General features: G+C 45.1%; 1 protein-coding gene across 1 annotated transcript in view; it reads left to right on the top strand.

The window, feature by feature from the left end:
• Positions 1–21,388: 21,388 nt before the first annotated feature.
• The window catches only part of POU2AF1 (POU class 2 associating factor 1), a 10,928-nt gene continuing 9,791 nt past the window's right edge, over positions 21,389–22,525 (top strand). Inside the window, exon 1 of the mRNA XM_026863586.1 lies at positions 21,389–21,476. Coding sequence (XP_026719387.1) covers positions 21,389–21,476 — 88 coding nt within the window. The remainder of the gene's footprint in view (positions 21,477–22,525) is intronic.

The raw sequence follows: 22,525 nt of genomic DNA, 5'->3' as shown, positions 1-22,525 counted from the left end.
CTTAACTCTCTATGGCGCCTATTCCCGTTAGAGCTGAGCACGTGCTTTAACAATTTGCTGAACTGAGACTTAAGCCGCTCTGGGTGTTTGTGAAGGGTATTAATTAGCTACAGTGCTTGGCAGAGGGGAGAAAACGTGCTCACCATCCAAGTATTGCTTCCCCCTTTATATTTTAGAACTGCCTCCCCGTTTCATTGGAGCCAAGGCGAGCTGAAAGGCAGCCAGGAATGGCGGCAACAGCCACAGTCTAAGAAAAACGGGGTGCGCCGAGCCGGCGCAGCACCTTCGCCTGTAGCTACATCCAGAAGCCCTGTTGCAGCGGTGGATGTGCTGCTCAAGCCGTTGTGTAGTGCTGAAGCGTCGGATTGTCACAGCGGGTATCGAACAGCCGCGCAGCAACGGCGCGACAACGTCCGGCTGCAGTTGTTAACAGGCAGAGGTGTGAAAGCGGCTGTCCAGAGCCTCGGGGTTACGGCGCAGAACCGCTCAGTACCGCGGCCCTCTGTTCACCCTTTCTTCCCAGAATATTAAAACCTCTCTGCAGACAGGAGCTTCTAGGGAGATTCTCCTTCGTACCGGCTTTCGCCATCTGCAATTTCTTATTTCTAGAGCATGACCCACGCTGCGGGTGAGGGGAATAAGATGTTCCCCGTGGCCTTCTGATAACATGAACCAATCTTCTGTGCAACCGACGTCTCCTGGGAATCTATCTAGGAGGACAAATGAGAAAGTTGCTGCTCTTGAGTTGTTAAATTTTACGGAAATGTATTTATTGGTGATAGGAGAGATTTACTTAGCATTGTTCTTGCTATAGCTCATATAATTTGCTTGAGCCATGAATAAATAAATGATTGCAGTGTCGGCTTTTGAGGATCAGACTCTCTGACCAAACCAGTCTAATCTGGTGATTGTTTGGGTTGGTTTCTTTCCACATGTTGTGTTTTGTTGGTTGTTTTTTTTTTTTTCTTGAGCGGTAAGTTCCCATGAAAGTGCCAACATATTCCCCCTTGTTGTGAGTTAATATTTCATCAGCATAAATCATTTAATGTCTTGTGGAGTCTGACCTAATTTCTCCATGAGTACAAACCCGCATCTAATCCTTCTTTGTCATTTGTATTGCTGGGTAAATTCCAGTGCCACTTCCTTATGCTACTGCCCCTACAATTTCTGCTCTTAAAAGATTTAATTCTTTATTCTCAGAGCTCTTATCTGTCAGCAAGTCCTTCTTTCATTAAGGATTACACAGAAGAAATGGAAACACTAAACAATTCCCCAGTGTGATACCTAGGGGGTTTTTTTTGGGCCGTACTGGTAATCCCTTGGAGAACAGTAACCAGCTGCTGGAAATGCCCACAAGAGAAAGTGTAATTCTCATCAAGGAGGTTAATGTCTCTCACTTCAGAACACATCTGCTTTAAATTAAGGGATTCCACTGATTTCAGCAAGGCTTTGCTAACGGAGCCAAAGCACGCAGCGTGAGGGCTGTATTCCTGCAGTAACGTTCCAAAAAAATACACTCATCAAGGAACAGAGGTGAAAGATGATGCAACTTTCTAGGATACGTAACTGAGTGAGGGTAAGTTTGTGTAGGGAAATGAGGAAATGCAAAAATACAGGTGTTCCTTGGAATTTGTTCCTCTCTATCCAGGGTTAAGTGGCTAACAGAAGCACAAACTCACACAAAGAGGTCTTGCTTTTTTTCTAAAAAAAAAAAAAAAAAAAAAGAAAAAAAGGAAAAAGGAATTAAATATTTACCTAGTAAAAGAAATGCCAATTGACAGATTAAATATGCAGGTTCTTTGTTATCATTCCAATAATTCCAGAACAAAAAGTCAGAGCTGAAGGAGGAGCAAATACCTGATAGAAGCCTTTACACCTGTGCAAAGCAAGACGAGACTTGCCACCTGCAGTTCTTGGGAGAACAGTGACCCCCCAGAAACGCTGTGATTGTTTCTCAGCCCTTCTGCATCCTTTTCCACCTCAGGTGAATTTATTTTTTTTTTTTTTAAACTCTCTTGCCACTTGTGTATACTAAAGGAATTCGTTAGAAACGAGCTATCTGATCTGTTAAGGGAATTTCAGCATTGAAATAAAGCCAACTGAATTGATTTTGAGGGACCCGGATAAATTCAGGCCCTTGCTGATGTGGTCACTGGTGTGAGTGTTGTGTGAACAAACATTTCTAATGCTTTTGTTGCTAGCTTTGGCCAGATCCAGGAACTACAGGCCCATCTTTATGTGGGATATATGCCTAAGCACCACAAAAGGTTGAACCACAAAAGTTCAATTTTATTTTATTTTTTTTTTTCTAGTATTGAACGCGCTTGAGCTCCAGTGAGGAGTGGATGTTCTAAATTTTTTTTGCCAAATGAAACTTTTGGAAAGTTATCCTGTAGTTTGAGCCCTTTTCAGGTCTGTGGCCATCCCTTCAGTCTCTGGGTATCTCCCAGGTCCTGTTCTCTACCCCCTGGAAGGGACAGAAACCGGTATTAAGCAAAAAGAGGCTAGACATGGCCCCAGACCGGGGTCATTCTGCTGCGATCACGTCCCCTACTTGGGATGTGGTACGTGGTAACACCCGGAGCTCTCCACCTCACACCCCTTCCCACGTGACGCTTTGCACCAACAGTCACAATCGGATCCTGGTGACTTCGTGCCGTCAGCTGGGCTGTGTCACCCCCTTCCCTGGCCGCTTTTAATGACCGTGCAAGTTGAATGTGTTCATGTAAATAGTCCTTACAGAGGAAGCGCTGTATGGATACACATTTATTTCGCGTTTTCACTTAATAAAGGGAAATTATTAGGTTGAACTCAAGGGGTGAATCGCTGTTCCATTTGCAAGTGTCCAAACCTACGCCGATTTTTCAGATTGAAGAGCCCCGTGTCCGTGGGCTTTTTCAAGGGTGCCAATACAGTACACGGACCCGGACTCAACAAGATGTTTCAGACTTTTGCAAGGCCAAGGGGCTTGGTGTCTGAGTAGCTCCCAGTGTATGACCCTTTTAAATGTTCAGAAAATACTTAGTTTCGTTGCTGTTACTGGAAAGCTTGAAAGTTAGCCCTCGCAGGAGAAGTTATTTAGGCTCAGACTCAGTCCCTCTCTTATTAAAACAAATATTTAAATAATCTTTTTTTAAAGCAGGAAAAAGGAATTCTTCCTTTATTTTGCTGGCCCTCTGAAGCATGCTTAGCTTCTTTGTTTTTTTGGTTTTTTTTTTAAATAGAAATCAACCAGAAGCACAGGCAGTATTACGCAAACAAACTGCAGGTGCCCTAGGAGCCCAGTAAACCACAACCCATGTTGGGTAAAACATACAGGGAATATGAAATATGCACATCAGACGGACCTGGGAGCTTTTCAGTCAGAGAACTATTAATTTAGCCTCATCAGCTAGACGTTCGATGCGCCAACATGAAAGGGAAAACTTCTGTGCTTGGAAGAATTGACTAGAACCTGATGAGAAATCCTTTGGCATTCACAACAGCTTTGTTGTTCCTTAATATTGTGTACGCAAATTAGTGACTCCTCCTTTGGTGAAGTTTCACTGGAAATCAGGTGTCAAACGGGGTTTTTATTATTTAGCCTCCCTTTTGGCAGGCTGGCTTTCACTGCTGAAGTGCGGAGTAAATGGGAGGAGACTGCTGAGACTTTTCTTGCTGGTTGCCTTCATGGCCAGGGGGGGATGCTTGTGACCCCTGAGATTATTTGGGGCAGTTGCAGATGAGCTAACAACAGCTTTTCTTCTGCGTGCAAATATTTAACCCTGAAAGGAAGCACTCTGGTGTTTTATGGGGTACTAGTACAAGCAGGGAGGTTACAGAGAGGAGGATGCAAAGTGCCAGCAAGGCTTAGCTCAAAACTGTGACTATAAAATGGGAATAATACTCCTGTCTTTTCTCCATCCTTTTTTTTTTTTTTTTTGGTATAGGTTTTTAATTCTTTGGCACAGAAATTCAGTTGCTCGATGTGTATATAGAACACCAAGTAAAACAAGACTGGTGTCTTCTGTGGGGTTTAGGTACTACTGAGATACAAATCAGTAGTATCAAAGTGTTTGACAAGGGCAGATTTAGCAGATCTTTGGATTTGGCTCTGCTATGTGCTGTGTGACGTGTTCTGCCCCAGCCAACCCCGGGTAAAGCCGTTCGGATGTAGGAACCGCCCCAGGTATGGTCAGTGGGGACCATCTAATTCACCGTGGGACTGAATTTTAAAAAGTGATGTGGAAATGGTGCTCTTGTTCCCTGTTCCGTATGGAGCTGGTGGGTGGAAAAATGTCTTTCTCCCTTGGAAAAAAAAAAAAAAACAAACCCAAACAAAACCCAGAACACCTGCGTCCTAACTGCATGGGGAATGACTACTTGGAGGTAAGGAGGATTTCAGCTTGTGTGGCTCATGCCCTCTCTGTTGGGGGTGTAGATCAGGGGCAGCTGAATGCTAGAGTGCATGGCAAGGCTTCGGGGCAGATATTTTTCTGCTCAAACTTAAGCTACGAGTGTTAGTGCCAGCGAGGCACTAGAGTAACACTACACCTCAGCAACAGCGAGCTTCATCCAACACCGCATTGCACTCCGGCTTTCTGTACACACTGCTTTCCCTCGGGACAAACTGTTTTTGTTCCAGCGAGCTGAATGGCAGCTGATATAATCAGTAAGACTCGGAGCGATAATTCTGCAGGGCTGTAACTTGCATTGGCTGCTGTGTTTGCTCTTCCCAGGGAGAGAAGCGTTTAACAAAGAAAGAGATGATGCCGGATGGGTTGCTCAATAGGATAACTTCTGCGCACATTTTACAGACAGAAAACCGATGATACCATCAAACTGCTTCATTCCAAAACCTGCTGCTCCTTAAAATGTCACATCTCCAACCTTCAGACATTAAGGTTTTTTGAATCGTTGCCTCCCTGGGGCTGCTGTTAGGCACAACGGTGCCTTAGGGAGATGAGGGTGCGGTTCCCCTGGTCACTCTCTCCTGTGGAAGAAGCCCACCAGAGGAAGACTGATGTCTATGGGATGTTGTGAACGCTGCTGAAAGCTCCTTCTGTCTGTGCTCGGGAAGGGCTGTGTGTGTGCAGGACTTAAAACTAATCCACCCTGCTAAGAGAGCTCGGTGCAAGGTCAGTTGGGTCAGGTCTGGCTGGCACAGGACCCAGGAAGCTCGTTTCTGTCCACTTGCAAAGACCCACCTAGCTGTGCTGTGCGGGAGTGGGTTTGGGTCTGGATCCGTCGCGCTGGTATCAGCACTATGGGGATCTGAAGGAAGGTCTTTGGTCCCCATGGTTGACTTTCATCTGCCTTCAAGTCAGTATCTATAAGCTAGACAGGGAAATCTCAGCGGGTCATTTAAGTTTCATTCACAGTCAAGGAAGAAACAGGCATCCAGGGGGATTTGCCTTAACTCAGATGGATTAATTACCCGTTGGAAGTTGTGTTTCTGTGGACTGGAGATGGGATATGTAAGCGCTTACCTGTGTTTCTCTTCACTGTCAGTGTGAAGGGTGTGCTAACACTTTTTATCCCAAGGTTTTTTTCTGTCTGTGAGTGACTGAAGACAGTCATGTTGCTTCTGTGTTCTATACCCAGGGCTTGAGGCATCTGGCCTCTGCTGCAAGAGAAACAGCAGCGTGTTGTTAACGTGTTCTGCTGGCCTGTGCCTCCCACTTGATCGGAGCCTCTTTGCTTTTTAGAAGCATAAGCTCCTAAAATACAGCTTGGAGTCTGTCTGCATTCACTAGAATGGTTTCTCATGGGACTCTCACCTCAGCTGTCTGGATGCTGTGTGCCATTTTCTGAGCCAAAATATGCAATGACTGGTCTTAATGTGAAAAGAATAAATCTCAAGCAATGTGTTGTGCACCTGTGAATTGTTGTGGGACCAGGTGTAGGGAAGGTTTCCATGAGTGAAGAGGGGTCAGAAACTTGATGAAGGTGCTATTGGTGAAACAGAAACGACTGTTGAAACGATCCATTTCCTTGGGAGCTTGCTTAGTCACCCTCGCTAAAAGGGAAGGAGCTGGCACGGCTCCGTTCCACAGGCTGTGCTAAATGTTTGTGTACTTGTGCCTAACTCATGTGACAGGTTTGGCTCATGTTCCTCTGTAATCCCCAAGGTAGACGCCAGTAACCTTTTGTGTCCTCTCGCTTACTCAATGTGTTGTCCTACTCTCTCATAATCTGTTCCTCATCTCATGTTTCTGTTGCTTTTTCAATTTCCAGCTATAGCTGGAGGTGGTCTTGTGGATCTTGACAGTTAGAAAGGAAGGATTAGTGGTGAAATAACATCATTTTAGGAAAAAAAAAAATTTCCTCTTCTTAATCCGGAGCTATTTTTGACCTAAGTGATTGTGAGGGAGTAGGTACACAGCACGCTACATGCAGAGGTGACGTCCTTCCCGAACGCAGGGAAGGAGGTATCGGTGTCCCTAGAGAAATGGGGGTTGAACAGTGGGGCTCAAGTCTTCAAGCATCCCTCGGATTGCTGGGAGTTCCCACCTTCAGCACAGCTGCGTTCTGATCTTCAGTTATACTGAGCATCACTCGCGTGAGGAACGGTCCCTGACCTGGGCGGCAGCCAGCCCTTTAGGACTGTCTTCTGAACATACAACTTGGTTTGGGGTTTTTTTTTTGTTTGTTTTGCTTTCTTTTGGGTTTTCTGGTGTTTGGGGTTTTTTTGGTTCTGTTTGGTTGGTTTTGGTTGTTTGGGTTTTGGTTGTTTTTTTTTTTTTTGTTCTTGAGCTCTTCTGCCTCTCAGGTGCTGTGCATGTACCTGGTTCTGACCTCAAAGGGAGAGGCTGGAAATCATGAATGTTTCTGGAGTAGATTGAGTTTGGAGTTACTTAATGATGCTCTTTGAGGCCCTGTCCATGTTTATGTGCTCTGCCCCAGGCCCAACAGAATGTCTAGGCTTGGGCTGTGCATTTCTGAATATGGAAGACGAGCTCCTGGAATGGGAGGAAGAGGATAAGGTGTGGAAGAAAAAGCTTATTTGTGATTACAAGCCTGCTGCTCCCACAACACACGCACGCTTGCGCAGTGAATAGTTCACCGCCATGTATTTCAGGGGAATTATAAGCCAGAAACAAACAAAGAATATATAAAAATGACATGGATGACAGAAAAGACTTAGAGCACCCACACTTTGCCCAGCGGTCACCATAAATCAGTGACAGCAGGATTAGCTCCTCTCCTCTTCCATGTGCTGTCAGACTTACCCTAGCTTGGGAGCAGCTAAGGAGTTGTGGGTTTTCCTCTCTGAGGCTTGCTGCTTTCTTACTTGTCCCCAGGGATTTTCTTTGCATTGCTGTTGGATCCTTTTCCTCCTCCTGCTCTTGTGCTGTGAGCTAGATGCTGCTATTCCAGCTGCAATAGCCAGCGAGGGTCAGAGCCTGTGGATGCTAATGACAAGATTCCAGGTGATTTTACAACCTTCAGAGGAGTGTGTCCAGCTCTTGTGCATGTCAGCAGCTTTAAATATTCAAAAATCCTGAATCTGATCCTCAAAACTGTAAGACTGGCTGGAGATTAGCAGGAATTCACTGTTTTCTTAACTGTTATATATTCTTAAATCTTAAGCATGCTCATGTTTGCAAATACTTCTCTGCAGTTTAAACCCCTCAGATTGGCTTTTCTTAATTAAATGGAGAGATACTACTAACCACTCGATTCCAGGTGCTGGCTCTCTAAGATAAATGTCAAAAGTTGTGAATTTGAAAATAAACCAGAACAGTTGGAAGGGAAAAAAAAAAAAAAAAGAAGTGAAAAGTCTTGGCACCTCAGACCTGGCAATGAAGTACCACAAGATATTTTTAACTTGCTCGTACTCTTTCACCCACTTCTCTCAGTGTTGCCAATTTGCTCCTGAGAGATTGAGGGAATCTGACTCTTGCTGCAGGACAAGCGGCCCAACAAGAGTGAGATGCACTTCGTGAGGCCTCTGATGCCTTGAGCCAAATCCAAGCAGAAAAATGTCATGGTCCCTGTAAAACATGTCACAGTCAGCAAAATACAGCGGTCCCCATAAAACACGTTGTGTCCTGCCTCGCTGTGCTTCTAGTGCAAACTGTCTGGTTGCTGCCTGCCGCCTTGCTAGGTGGAACGGAGAAGGAGCAATAAAAAACCTGCGTAGTGGGTTTCAAACTCCTGCAGATGGACCCAGGTGATGATGTGAAACCTGCAGTAGAGTGTGACCGGGTTTACCTTTGCCAAGCCTTGGAGACATCCCGGCTGAGGGCTGCAGGTGGGGTGTAACTTCAGATACGGCCAGGTGAGCATCAGCAGTGCTGTAATGGAGCGCTGGCCCTTCCCCTGGCTGTGCAGCCTCTGCCCCACCTCGCTTACTCTGTTCTCAGCAGCTGGCTTTGGCTTTTAGAGCCCGGAGATACCCAGAATACTTCTCATGCTTTGCTGCAGTAGTTTGTGCTTTAGTGATTCCAGAAGTTAGAAATCCCCCAGCAGAGGTCTTTGAGCCAGAGTAGAGACAGGTCCTGGAAACCCCAGGGCACACAGCAAGCCTCGTTAGCCTGCGTTAATCACCAGCTGCCTTCTCATCTGCTGAGTGTTACTGCAAATGCTCTATAATAGATCAGTTTGGGTGGACCCGGGACCAGTGTTGATTTCAATCACTCTTCTCCTGTGGAACACAGATGAAACAGCAAGTCTCCCTTTATTTGGTAGCTGATGCTTGAGAGAAATTCCAGGCAGCAGGAAAGCGGCAACAGACGGTACAAGCAGAGCTCTTGTCCAAGTCAGGGAGAAGTAACCCAACCTTAGCAAACGTTCTCCCGAACAGACAGATTCCCAGGGGTCTGGCCGTGCTGGGTAACCTTTTTCTACCCAAAGTTTATTTTCCTGAAAAGTTCTTTTAAGTCTTCTCCCACAGTATAAAATATATAAACCAGAAAGCTCTGTTGGCTCCGGAGGATGGAGAGCTGTATAAGATGATGGAGAGCAGGACTTAAGTTATTGGAGATGCGTTCAGATCTGCTGAGGGGATTGTCTAATGAGGAGGAGCTTTCTGCAGCTGTTTGTGAAACGGTGATGACGGCCGATGGCTAAAATCCCTGCGTGACTGCAGTCAAATGACTTAAACCACAGCCAGTCATCACGGAAGCGTACACGTAACGCCACGGACCGACCAGGGTAGGCTTTCATCCCGGCTACGTATTGCGTGTTTGAAATGAAGCACAGACTTAATGGTAACGCCATGAAGTATTTAGTACCTTCATCTTTTAATCTTTCAGTTCCTATAATCACTTAAGGAGGGAAGCAGCGGTTGTGACTTCTCGAGCTCGTGAAGAATTGGGAGATTCAATTTGTTGTTAGCAGGGTTAAAAAGCCCAGTATTGCAACAAAACACGACTGGGATGACTGGCACCTCTGTGGGAAGGGGTCATATGTCACCGGGGCAATTTAGGCTAGTGAGTTAGTTTAAAAAGCTTAAGTATTTTATTGTCTATTATATGAGTAAATAGTTTCAGGGGTGCTGGTTTTCTAATATCTTAAAAAGAACTGATTTTCACAAAAAGCGGAATGCTTGCCCCATAAGTACCGGGACCTTTCTGGGAGATGTTAAACTAGCTGACAGAAATTTGAAAAAAAATACACCTAGAACAATTTTCAAAAAGCATCTTTCACTAAGGGTGGGACCAACGCAGCCCTCCCGGGGGCCCTTCTCCCCTGAATCTTGAACTTGATACTTGATCTGTGAATTTGGGTTTTGCTTGGATGTGTTGTGGGGCGTGTTTGTTTCTTTTGGTTTTTTTGTGTGTTTGGGATTTTAAAAAAATATATTTTTTTGGATACAGCCGATCAAAAAGCTCATTCAGTTTCTGAGTATTCAGTGATTTAATGACAAGGCAGGATTTATTACTGTGCTTTGAGGCTTTATGCCTCAGTTAAAGGGCTGAAATTTGTTGTGACTGTTAAGAAAATACATTTAGTTTTCACTAAACTGAGCATTAACGAAGCTTGGAAGGGAAACTGAAAACAATGCTTTTCCTTATATGAAAATATTTAACATCTCAGTTCAGTTCATTTGTCTCAAATGTTGTGTTGATGTTACACAGAAGTAACAAATCAGAATAATTGAGTCATTAATTTTTTCACGTGGTGAGACGTTTAGCTGGGAAAGTCTGAGTTTACCTCACTGTAGCAAATTACAGTTGGAACAGTCCGATCTGATTTGTTTTGGGTTGGGTTTTTCTTGTTTGTTTGTTTTTTTTGTTTTGGTTTTTTTTTTTCTGTGGTGTTATCACATACAACAGAAAACTTTATGCAAATTCTGGAGAGCCTTAAGCACCGCTAGTGTAACTCAGGTATTTGTGCCCTGCACCCTGACCTTGTGCCGTCGAAAGGTTGGGGTTTTGCTGCTGACTGCAGAGAAATTAAGTCTGGGTAAAAAATATGCAGAGTTCCTTTCTCTGTTAAGTGAATTTTAATAAAAATTAAGTGGGTTTTTTTTTTTCCCTTTTCCGTAGCATGGGATTGACAGCGTTTGATCATTTTCTGTAGGTTTTTACACAAAAGGTGTTGGCCAGAGAGCCAAGGGTTCCCTTTCCTCCCTGTTCCTTAGCAAAAGGCAGCTGGGGGGGGTGTGTGTGTGTGCAGGATGGGAGTGGAAAGGCTCCTGTAGCCCGTCCTCTTGGCTCTGCGGGTGAGCAGCAGCGCCAAGATCATGATTTTCACCAAGAAGGGAGAGGAGGAGAAGCACAGAAAGCAGATCTACAGCCTAATGTTTCCCCTATTTCTCAGGTCAGCATTGAAAACTGCTTCCTAAAGCCATGAATTTATTCTCCTTGGCACGCTTTTGTGTGATAGACCCGAACTCCAGCAGAGAGCATCAGCTGAATGAATTCTGATAGCTGGGCCTCACATCCCAGGTGAGGATTCTTGGCAAACATCAGCCTTTCCCTGGCTCGGAGCGCCTTAAGAGCTGAAACTGTAGAAAATAAATTAAACTATACAGTGTGCGAAACTGTTGGCAGGTGAACAAAAAAAACGGAGAGGGTTAATTGGAATATCAAGTGTTGTCATTGGTACTTGGACCAGAATCACGAAGTACAGTAACTGGTTTCTGTCCCTGCATTTGATACGATAAAAGCTCACCCAGTGAGAGTTCCAGTCATCAAAAAAAAAGAGCAGGGAGTTTTCACGACTGAGTCCTACAAAAGGAAAGCCCCTAAATGTCCAGGGAACTATCAGTGTTAACCAAATGCATCTGGGAGGAAAGAAAATACCTTATCTGTCTGCACCGCAGGGGACGGGAAGGGGATAACTCAAAAATATGTCCCTTCGTGCTCAGTGCTGTCTCTGGTCTGAGCATTCTTCTCTTACGCGTTCTTTGATGAGTTGTGTTGAAACTTCTGAACATCTGCTGGATTTTTAGATTTTTTTTTTTTTTTTTTTTTTTTGGGGTTATGGGGTTAAAAAAGAGAGCTTTGCAGACAGAGATGGATACCAGAAAAATTCACGTCTGCAAACAGTGTTTCTGTTTTATAGCAGTGTGCCATAAATCTGCCTAGAGATACCGCAGCTGACTGTCTTTAGAAAAAAAATCAGAGCAGAACATCAAACATGTTTGCTCAAGAGCGATGCTGCTTTTACAGCCACATTTGGCTGAGTCTGTTTCTGAGTAGCTTCCTCTTCAAAATGATGATTTCGGATTTTTGATGGATCAAGTGCAGGATCAAGGGAAACAAAAGATGTTTTCTCTGATTTTTTTTTTTTTTTTTTTAGCTTGTTCTCTGATTTTTATGATTAAGTCACAGCAACAGGCTTTACAGAAGTTTGGGCAGTGACCATAAGACTAATGGAAAAATCCATGCCTGAGGGATTCTGAAATTATTCCAAAATTCTCATTTGCAGAGGAAAGATTTGCTTCCTTGCTGAGCAGGCTGTATCTCCCCTGCATTCCCAGCTCCCTTACTTATGAGAAGCTCATGTCTTTCCACACCCTGTACAGACTAGCAGTTGTTCTTCCAACTGTTGGCTGTTCCGGGTAGTTTCTTTGGCTATTGGACCACTGAGGGTGTTGCGAGCTTCTAGTCCCTTCTGAGGTGTGTGGCTCGCCAGGTCGTACTCCTGGAGTGGTTTCTTTCTCCAGAGCTGAAACCCTTCCCTGGGCAGTAGAGCAAGAAGCGCTGTTCTTATTCCTGTCACAGCTGGTGGCTACAGACAGCTCTTCCCTGAAGCCATGGGTTAGGGCAAATGGAAAAAAGTTCAGAGCACGTCCCTGGGGAAGAGAAAACTATCCCTTATTCACCCCATAACCCCCATTTGGCTCTGTCCTCCCCAGGCGTGTCTCCCACTACTAACCTTCCCACATGAAGCGGCACGTATCGTATGTACCAGAAAGCTTTTTCTTCCAGCTCTGCATTTAGATGTTTTCTTGGATGCTCTGGTCGCAAGGAACCGAAAGAGAAGTTTGTTCCTTCAGTAATTCTGCTCTGCTGGAGGTCTGTTAAGTGACGTTTCTGTGACGTGACTGGAATCTGGAGGAGAGCTCATCACTTGGGCTGCGTAGAGCCTGCGTGACGGAACAGACTTGAAAGTTCATTTAAGAGAAGCAGCGCGACCTCCGGACCTTGGTATTGAGTTAGTGCCTGTGAGTGCCAGCCATTTGCCTTCCAGGGAGCTTTTCTTTTTAGTAAGTAACTAGGGATGGTCACCTGATGGGCCGAGAGACATGGCCAAGGACTGGCCTATTGCATGGACTCAGCGTTTGCAATACAAGTATTAGTGAAGGCAACTGAGTACGCAAAGGAGACCTGGAGCCCTAGGAGTCCTCTCGACAGCCTGAGGGTTTCTGTGCCATGAAGAACACTCCGGTGAAGGCTTTTGGCTCAGGGAAGCGATGCCTGTATGCACATAGAGCTGAAAGCGTTCTGTTTCTTTGAGAACTGGTTTGAGCACGATTCCGTTTTTGATGTTTCCTTAATCCAAACCTTTGTTTTCAGGACCGGCATGAGGTGTAGTGTTCACACTTGTGATAGATGTGTTGCTTTCACCATCCTTTCCCGAACAGCAGCGCACGTCCTGGAGCATGTGTCATCGCTCCTAAATTCGGTTTCTCTGCTCTGTTTCTGGACGAACATTTCTGATTATCACTGGAACGTTTTTTTCTGTTACCAGTCGGGTATCAGAAGACCACAGGATCTGGAGTTGGGGCAGGCTGTTGAGTAACGTGGTCTCTTTCTTTTGGGTTGTTATATAATTCCAAGCTGCAGTGAGTATTAGAGACCAGCTTGTCCAAGGCTGAGCTGCAAAATTTGGTGTCAGTGCATTTGCAAATCTTCTTCTCTTCTCTTTGTGAGCCTGGTAACGAAGCGCCATTTAGTTTGGCAGGGAGGTGACCAGCAGGTGGCAGTTTCACCCAACTCTTAAGAAGGAAATAAATTTGTATGTAAATACTAATTGCAAACGTGGATTTCTTTTTGTTTAAACCTAACTTATAGCTTGTGCTTTGGATGTGATTGCTGACAGAGTTCCAGGACAATGACAACTACCAGTAAGCCATTGACACGGCTCTTGCTGGAGTCGGTGGTGCAGTACTGAGCTCTCAATCAGTGCTGGATTTTGCGTTCGGGAAAGAATTGCTTTGACTGTTTATCTTAGACAAGTGAGTCAGATCATTCAAATGTTGATATACACCCCTGTTATCCAAAGGCTGGCTTGTGTCTGAGTCTCTTTCTGAATGTGGCTGCTGAAATCTTTCCACTGACTTGCAGAAACTGCAGATCACGTCTTACTAAACCCTGAGAGAGGTCTGCGGCGTTCTTCTCAAAGTAGTAACTTTTTAAAACACAGAAACGCAGTTCTGCTTCGCAACATGAAACCTTTGTCTTGCTAACTATACAAGGGCAGAGCAATCGCTCACTCAACCTGGCTTTTTGTGAATGCCAACAGCTTGCTTTTTTGTTTGTGCTATTGCAGTAACGCCAAAAATGAAAGGGTATGTGCACGGAGAATAGTGACTTGCAAGGAGAATATGTGAGTGAGAGTGAGTGAGTCTTTGGGACATCATCATCATCATCATCACCACATTCCTCTTTGAGGCTTCCACTGTGATTTGCCTGGATAGTGATGCACAAAATAACATCCTGGGCACTGAGATCCAAATTCCTGGAGAAAGTCATTACTAACGGCTGCCAGATCAACGTGCCTTCTTACCCCTATGAATATTTTCATCGTCAGAATTTCTCCACTTTTACGTGTGATGCATTTAATCTAATTAATTTAATCTCACTGCTAGTGGGGGGAAGAAAATATTAGTGAAACAAGAGTAGACTCGAGACAAACTTCCTCCAGGGTCCCTTTCTCGGAGTGACTGGGAACACGGGAGAAGCTGAAGAAACCCTGAAGAGGCAGCCTGCCTGTAGCAGAGGCTTGAGCTATCGCTTGCAGAGAACCCATGCTCAGTTCCTGCAGACAATTCAGCCTGAGGATGCAGGAAGAATTCCAGCAATCACTCCTAGAGTTTTATTTGACTTTAGAACAGACCCAAGTGGTGGTTGTTCCCATGGCAGTGACCAGAAATGGGCATTTTGTCTTCTGTTCCTGCTAACCACAGCCAATGCTCATCATTTCCCTTCTAGTGCAGAGCTTTTGGCTGTGCACACTTCTCTAGGGTGGGCAGTAATACTTCCACTTTAGCAAGCTTCTAATTCTGCATTTTAGTCTAGATTTATTTTTTTTTTTCCCTATTCTTTCTAATCAGTTTTCAAATAGGCAGGGCCCTTGGTAAAAATTCTCCCTGTCAGCCCCCCTGGTGCAACTTTGCAAACTGAAAGTTAGGTTTTCTGAGTGTAGCCTGGCCAGGAACCAGGGCTGGTAGGGAAGCGTGAAGGTTTTCAGTCCCTTTTTTCTTCATTGGGATGTGAAATCAGTTTAAAATCTTGTGTGCCCCCTTAAGCACTGAGGGCTAAATGAAGATGTAACCGGTCCTGTTCTCTAGATTGGGTCAACGCCTTTAGGAGGGTGAACTGACACTTCCACTGTCGTAAGGTTTGATTAGTAGCTCTGTATGTATGGTCCACAGACCTCTAACCTTGCTGTTGATGATGAAAAGGGATGTCCTTGACAAGAAATTCCCCCAAACTTTTCCTATCGCCCCCCTCCCCAAATTGCTGATGGAGTTCTTTCCTCTAGACTAAGCAGAGGATTAATCTGGGTAAAGAGATGAGCTGAGATCTGCAGGGGTTCCTGCAGGCAGCAGAGAGAACTGTCCAACCTTCCATGCTGCTTATGTCTTGGGAAAAGCAAACGTCCTGAGTTTTCAGAACCAACTTGCACCCTCGGGGGGTGTGTGTGTGTGTGTGTGTGTGTTTCCCCAAATGTTTGAAGGAGACCACGGAAAAGTAAACGCTGAATGAAGCAATGGGAACTTTTCTGTAGATTCACAGCTCAGTAGAGTGCTGTTGTTCTCTGTAGCACTCTGCCCACTCCTCTGCAGCTGTACATCATGGGTTTCAGGGTAAGGCAGGCATGAGGATGCTGCCAAAAAGCTGCTGAATCCTGTTTCTTTATGAAACTCCGGGGGCAAATGTGCTCAGAGAGCGCTCTCGACACAAATGTTTTCGAGAAGGGACCAGGCGCTGGTGATTTGACTTTCCTTGTAACACAGGGCACAAGTTTTTTTTTTGCCTTGGTAACAGTGGCAAGGTTCATGTCCTAAATGAACCAGCTAGAAGCAGCCTGACGGTGTGGTTTCTGGCAGAAGGTCTAATCTGATAGAATATCTAGCACCTGCTCAAAGCCTTTAGCTTGAAGAAATGCAGGTTGCTTAGGTTTTGGCGAGCCTGGGCCAATATCTGAAATGTGAAAGGATGCGTCGAAATCCCTGGCTTACTCCGAGTTGGGCACATGGCTTGGCTGAATGTGGCACTCCCAGCCCTCAATACTTCTGTCTGAGACGGGTTACTTCCACTGTGTGAATGGAGCACACCAGCTGATGTGAACTCTGACTGTGATGCCCCTCTTGGACTTGCCTTAGTGTGCAGTCAGAGATATTCTCAGAAAGTGAATTTCGTCTGAAATTCAGGTCAACAGTAACATGAATTTTGAATGAAACCCATTTCTGCAGATGGTGAGAAGTATCAGTGGAGTGGTGTCACACACAGACTTCCTTGTTCTTTAATTTTTGCCTCTGTGAGGCTGTTAAAAATGTGATGGTAAGAACGCCTGGAAGAAATGCTTTGCTTCGTCAGACTCAACGGAGAGGGACCGAAGTCCTTAGTGCAGCGCGTTACTGACTTTCACACAGGACCGCTGCAGAAGTGAGCCCATCTGAGACTCCAGGGGGAACATGGAACAAACCTTTATGCCGCAGCGCTTTCGTAACCCTAAACTCTCTTGCTGTCTCACATTGCCGACTTGTAGTCATGCGATTCATGTGCGTAACATTCAATGATATTCTTAATCCTATTTTCTCTTCGTGAATCATTTGAGCTCTGCCTTTGATTTCTGCCAATTTCAGGTTTATTTTGGGGGTGGTTCTGCGTGTAATTTCCCAACAGATAGCTTGGACAGGTGGTTTTCTCTGTGTTGGTGTGCACAAACTCTGGAAGCCAGCAAGTCACCAGACTGGTGTTGCTGTAGGCGGGGAAGTTATGAAGATGCCCCGCTCCCTTCAGCCCTCCACACCATCTGCTCCAGCAGCCACTCCGCGACATGTGGAAGAGAAAAGCTTCTGCAACTGGTCCCAGCGCTACCTCGCCCAAGGCCAGCACTGCAGGCAGAAGTGAGCTTGCGAGGTGCACAGACGTACACAAGTTATTCGAACTATAAGTTGCAGTGACGAGGACTCCAGCGTGTGTCAGCTACGTGGTAGCGTGCCTGTGGTCTAGGCTGGGTTTACAAGCGAGCACAGAAGCCTAAACTGGTGGAATCGTCACTGCTTTTGGCCCTCTTGCTGGCTCGGTCGAGGCTGGTTCACGTCTCCCAGCTGCAGTAGACACAGACCGTGTTACGTGCTGTTGTTCCTGTTGCCTGACTCAGTACCGGAAACTTGAACTGAACGTGACTGCTACTCATTCACAGAGAGACACCTGAGCGCTGGAAGGGACGGGGCAGGCTGCAAGCAGACAGTGTGTGAGCAGCAGGAAGGGAGAAGCAAGGACAGGGGAGATGTGAGACTCTGTATGACCACTGCTACCAGCTTGGGTATTGAGCTTTAAGAACTGCTGGGGTGATTCGGGGTTTGGGCTTTTAACTGGTTGTTTGTTGTTTTTTTCTCTTTTTTTGAGGGTAAATCAAATATCCTGGAACTCAGGAACAGGCTAGATGGTCACCTAAAGAGTATAAAGTACAAAGGAGTCCTGGGAAGGTCTGTTCTAGAACTTAATGTGTGTTAGAAAATACAAGTGATGGTTCATAGGAAACTCTCATCTCTCTAAACGCTGACATGGTCTCAGTGTGAAAAACACGGTTGGTTTGGGTTTTTTACTTTCTTTTTACTCTAGAACCCAGCGTGTTCTTGAGGATGCTGGGAAATAGCTTCACTTAGGCATCTGCGTCCAGAAGTTTTGAAGCGTTTCATGCTCTCCTCTTGTGCCTGATGTTAGGCCTGATCACTATGGGACTTTGTGTGGAAAAAAAAAAAATATGTGCAGTAACCCTGGAGTGAATGTGGAGTGTTCCAGGTTCAGGCCCTCGCTGTCTGAGAGGTCGTGAAGGTTATGGTGATTTACACTGCCCAAGGACTTGATCTCTAGCACCGAGCATGTACGAAGGCTGCATCATTTGTTCCTTATCAAAGCTGAGGTATGAATCAGAACTTGTTTCGGAGGGCAAAGTGGGAGGTGTGAGGCTCACATAAAAGTTTAAAAAAAAAAAAAAAAAAAAAAAAAAAAAAAAAAAAAATAATGTTACTTACAGTATGACACTCCCCAGGAAGCACTGCTGAAGTCACACTTGTGCTTCACACACCAAGTGCTTGAGGACTCGTTCTCTGGTAAACGGGCTGTAGACAGAGCACGAAACGCACTCCACGTTGTTACACACCACGCAGCTCGCTGCCACTGTCCTCTGCCCTCGCTCACTGTCGTGCCCCTCATGCTGCTCGATGAGACCAGCTCTCTCCTCGCTGTGGCCGCTCGTGGCACATCCAGCAGGGACTTTGGCTTTGAGGTTTGGGTTGTTTTTTTTGGTTTTTTTTAGGGCCTTCTTTCATCCTGCTCCTTCGATGCGTAATGAGACCACCAGAACTAGGAGCCTCGTTGCACTAGTCGTGCTCTTTGGTCTACTGAGAGTTAAGCACCTCCAGAAGGTAACTCAGACCCAGGTGACTCGTAGCTTTGGAGATGCCTGTTGTTCTTTTGGTTCTGCCAAGGCTGCTCAGAGGGATGTAGCGTGATGCTCCTAAATTAGGCGCTGGGATTTACTTAAGCTCGCTGGAATAAATCCTGGCCTTGTACTCTGTGGGCTTTGGTTCTGGATTGTTTCTAGCCATATTTTCACATATCATGTCATGCTACAAAATAAAGACATGGCTGATAGAATTGCTAATGTGAAATGGCGAATCTTTTTCAGCCAGATGTCAGATCTTGTTGCTTCAAATGAGGCTCAACCTTTCATTTCCTCTATTCTCTCTCTTGATCATTTAGGAAAGAAGTATGAGAACTTTTTTTAAGCATGGTTGTCTTTTTTAAAAACTCGTTTGAACCTACAAGGTAGAGATCTATTTATTAATTTAGTTATTGTATTCTCAAAGGTAAATGTTTGTGTTTGCAGACTACAAAGCTTTCTGAAATATCAGACTACTACTTATATATTCATACTCCTTACGTTTCATGGCAGGGTTAAAGTGCTAATATTGACATGTTAAAAAAAAAAAAAACAACAAAAAAACCCCAACCAAAACCAAAACACAACCCACCCCCCCCAACAACAACACAACCCAACACCCGGGATATCTGTCAACAGCGTTAATCCACTTCTGGAAGAAAATTACATATGAGCTCAACTTCTGTCCTGGGAATAGGACAACATCAAAGAGATGAGGGAGTGAGAGAAAGCTCAGCTTCAGATTGTCAAATATAATATGTGCGTATGATTTTATATCTTTTGTATACTCAAAATTCTCGCAGGGCCATGTTGCTGCCACCACTGAGTAGGCACGGTTCTTGGGGTTCGTTCCCCCTGAACAGGAGTGTCGGGTTTACAGTGTATGCGCATCCACTGGTGTTTGCCATGAGCTTAGCTGTAAGATTACTGAACAACTGCTTTCCCTCAATCGCTTTATCCTGCTCAGCTGCATTTCTGCACCGAGGGGAGCCAGTGGCAAGACGTTTTTTCGAGGCTGTACGGCTCCTTGCCATTTGCAGCGGGTTTTAGTGAATCCGCTGCTGCCCGCACTGAGATGGGGGATGGAAGCACTCTTTGTTGTGTGACAGAGAAAGGACGGATTTTCTCTGCAGCTTGCTTGAGTGTCCGGATGAAAGTCTTGCTGTTGGTTGGCTGTGGGCAGTTTGCTAGCAGGGCAGCTGCAGGTTTCTGAGTACTGGGGCTGAGGTACCGGTTTTCCAGCCAGCACTGTCTGAGGTGCCTGTCCCACATACCTCAGTGAAGGGAAGACTGATGCTGGGCATCTCTCTTCCACGCTTGGGTCATCTTGGCTGGAAGAGAAGAAGAGGCACAAGCAGTTTGAGTCATCCTTACACTCCGCTCTTACCATCCTTGCTGAGATCAGCTGCGGGGATCCGCTGGGCTCTGCTGCAACCTTTGATCTGCTCTTGCGTGTACAGAGCCACCAACCCTGCTTAGGGGAGAAATGCATCTTACTGTAGCTCTAGAGAAGGGTTTTCTAATGTGCGTAGGTTATCCTTCCAACAGCTGTGCGTAGGGGTCGGGTTGTAACACTGCCTGAGAATCTTTTGGCCTCTGGACGTGGCCCCCAGAAATGTGAAAAATTGTACCCTGACCCGGGGCAGAGATGTTCCTTGCCAAACCGAGGTTTGATTGACTCTAACATGTAGCCTGACGTAGAGCTTGTTGCTTTGGTCTTATGGTGAACTGGTCAAAGCATGACCGGAGGCAGCTGGATTTGCATCTAATTGTCCAGTGGCAAAGGCTGCAGATAATTTTCTGACTCTCTCTTAAAGGTGCAGGTGTCCACCAGTGACCTTCCTGCCCTCGGCGGGGTTTGATCGTCTAACAATAGTCTGGGTTTTCACCATCTTTGTAGACCATAGTCTTGAATCCTGATGGACCAAATCGTGTTCTTCTGTAAAATGCATCAAGTGAGATGAGGCTCGTGTTTGACAGAGCTTTCGTTTTGCTTGGTGTGGTCTGGGGTCACCAAGCTACACCCGTGTGGCCCTTTATGTCTTAATGTATAACTGTGAAATTACTTTTTAGAGCGTGATTCTTTGTTAAAATGTCAAAAGTTTAGCTGTTAACTCTCTGTAAAACATGGAAATGGATGATTATCAGCCATCAAAACAGCGCTGGCTGTTTTATCTGTGGAAAACATGGTTGTTTGTTGTTTTTTTTTTTCAACTTCCTCATTTTAGATGTTTATTACAACAAGACTTTATCTGCTGGTTTCATATTTTTAAAGTACTGATGTGAAGACCTTAAAACCAGTTTAATCCTGAGTTAATGTTGTTGTCACCTTTTCTAAGCAGAATTCAAGTACAGTTGAAGGTGAGAAGATATGCGTATGTAGATTCTCTTAATACGAGTCTGTTTATATTTACTTTTGTGTGTTATACAGGACTCGGTGTGCAGAAATCTCAGACTGTGCTTCTACTACTCCACAGAGCACAAACGTACACGGTGCCGTCATACTTGAAAAATAAGGTCTTACTCCTGGCAGAGACCTGCCTAAAATCTTGATATGCCATGTTGTTTTCCAGTAGCTCTGTATGTCCGGATTCAGGTATTTCCGGAAGAAAACTGCAGCAGGGTGTGGTTCCAAACACTCCGATGTTGTCTCAAGCATCGTCTCAAGCCAGATTCCTGGAATTTCTCACAGTATTTCCGGAGATTGCCTTGTGCCGTAAGCTTTAAGTAAATCTCAGTATACGATCGGGCCCTGGCTTTCAGAGAACTTGGTCAGGGAGAGATTTCCAGTTGCATTACAAGCATTGATCTTAATTCTCCAGATTTAAGACGTTTCTAAAACGAAGTTCCATTATTTTGGAGAGAAATACACCACTGCTTTTGTATCGGAGATACGAGAGTCCACAAATTCTTCCCACTTCGGTCTAACCGGAGCGCCACTAAAGCCAGTTTTAATGTTCTTCCTCACGTCTTTCAGCTGTCTTGGGCTAGGAGTTAGACTCCAGCTTACCTGTCCATCTGTGAAGCATCAGCTGACAGGCTGCCTGCTATTACTAAGCACTTCAACACCAGAGAGGATATTACACCGTGTGGCTGGTAGTAAGCATTAATGCAGATATGCAAAACGTGGCTGAACAATGTTCTCGTGCCTGAGAACCGAGGAGGTGGGTGCTGTGTTGGAGGGCAGCACTGTGGAGGTACACATTCCTTATTTCTTTCCACTCTACTTGCTTTGGGGTTTGCTTCTTTGTGGTTCTTTTTTTTTTTTTTTTTGGTTTTGGACGAATCTTTGAAGTAGGGGGAATACAATTTGATTAATGTGGGGTGGTTTTTCGTTTTGTTTTTTGTTTTTTTTTTCCATTAAATGGTACATTGCAGAATGGTTCACCTCTCTACTCCTGAGAGGCGTTTGGCATCCCTGAAAGGATGAAATTCTTTTATAGTCTCCTGGCCAAAGATCGGTCCAGATCCTGCCTTGTTCTTTTTATGGGAAGAGAAATTTGTGAGAGCAAACTTCGGGGCCGTGGCAATTGAGTGATTTTTTTAAAAAAAACTGAACAGGAAGATAGGAATGCCAGAATCCTAAACTCACTGTGCAGCCTCCAACAAATATTTCTCTGGCTATGAAGGTCCTGGGTCAAAGTTACGTGTGAATATTCACCATCATGGTCTGAGATTTAGGGGGAAGAATGTTAAGTGGTGTAAGAGATTATGTTCATGTAATGATGTGAATAGGTAGGATGTAATGGTGCTGTTATTAATGCTAAGGACTTATTTCGACTCCTGTGGCAAGTGTCTCTTGGCCTTCATTTGGCTTTGCCAAGCTATTTTGGAAGGGCTGTCTCTTCTTCAGTAGGAAGTGTTGTATTTTGGTAAAAAGAAAAAACAAAACAGAAAAAGGGGTTTCTTTTTGAAATGAAGGACGTCCTCGTTTAATGAGGCTTGAAGTGTTTACAGGTGTTTCCTCATAAGTTCAATTTTAGTGACCCCGGGGAGTTGAGTTTCTCACAAGGGCAGGAGCAAACACTCAAGTTCTGAGTTTGTGTAGCGCATTTAAAGGGCCAGGCAGACACGGCGTGTGGGCTGCTCCAGTCCAGCCCCAGTGTACGGAGCCCGTAGTTATGCCATCAGCAGTCTCCTGCTTCAGTCTTACATGAAATAAGACCATCCTTAGTGCCACAGAAGGTCAGAATCTAGCTAAAAGACCCTTGTGGCTTTTTTTTTTTTTTTTTTTTAAATCTATGGT

Source organism: Athene cunicularia (assembly GCF_003259725.1).
Source record: "Athene cunicularia isolate RWA chromosome 24 unlocalized genomic scaffold, athCun1 chr24_part1, whole genome shotgun sequence".
NCBI classification, from domain to species: Eukaryota; Metazoa; Chordata; class Aves; order Strigiformes; family Strigidae; genus Athene; species Athene cunicularia.
Note: the sequence above shows the minus strand (reverse complement) of the source record. Positions and strands in the feature narration are given on the sequence as shown.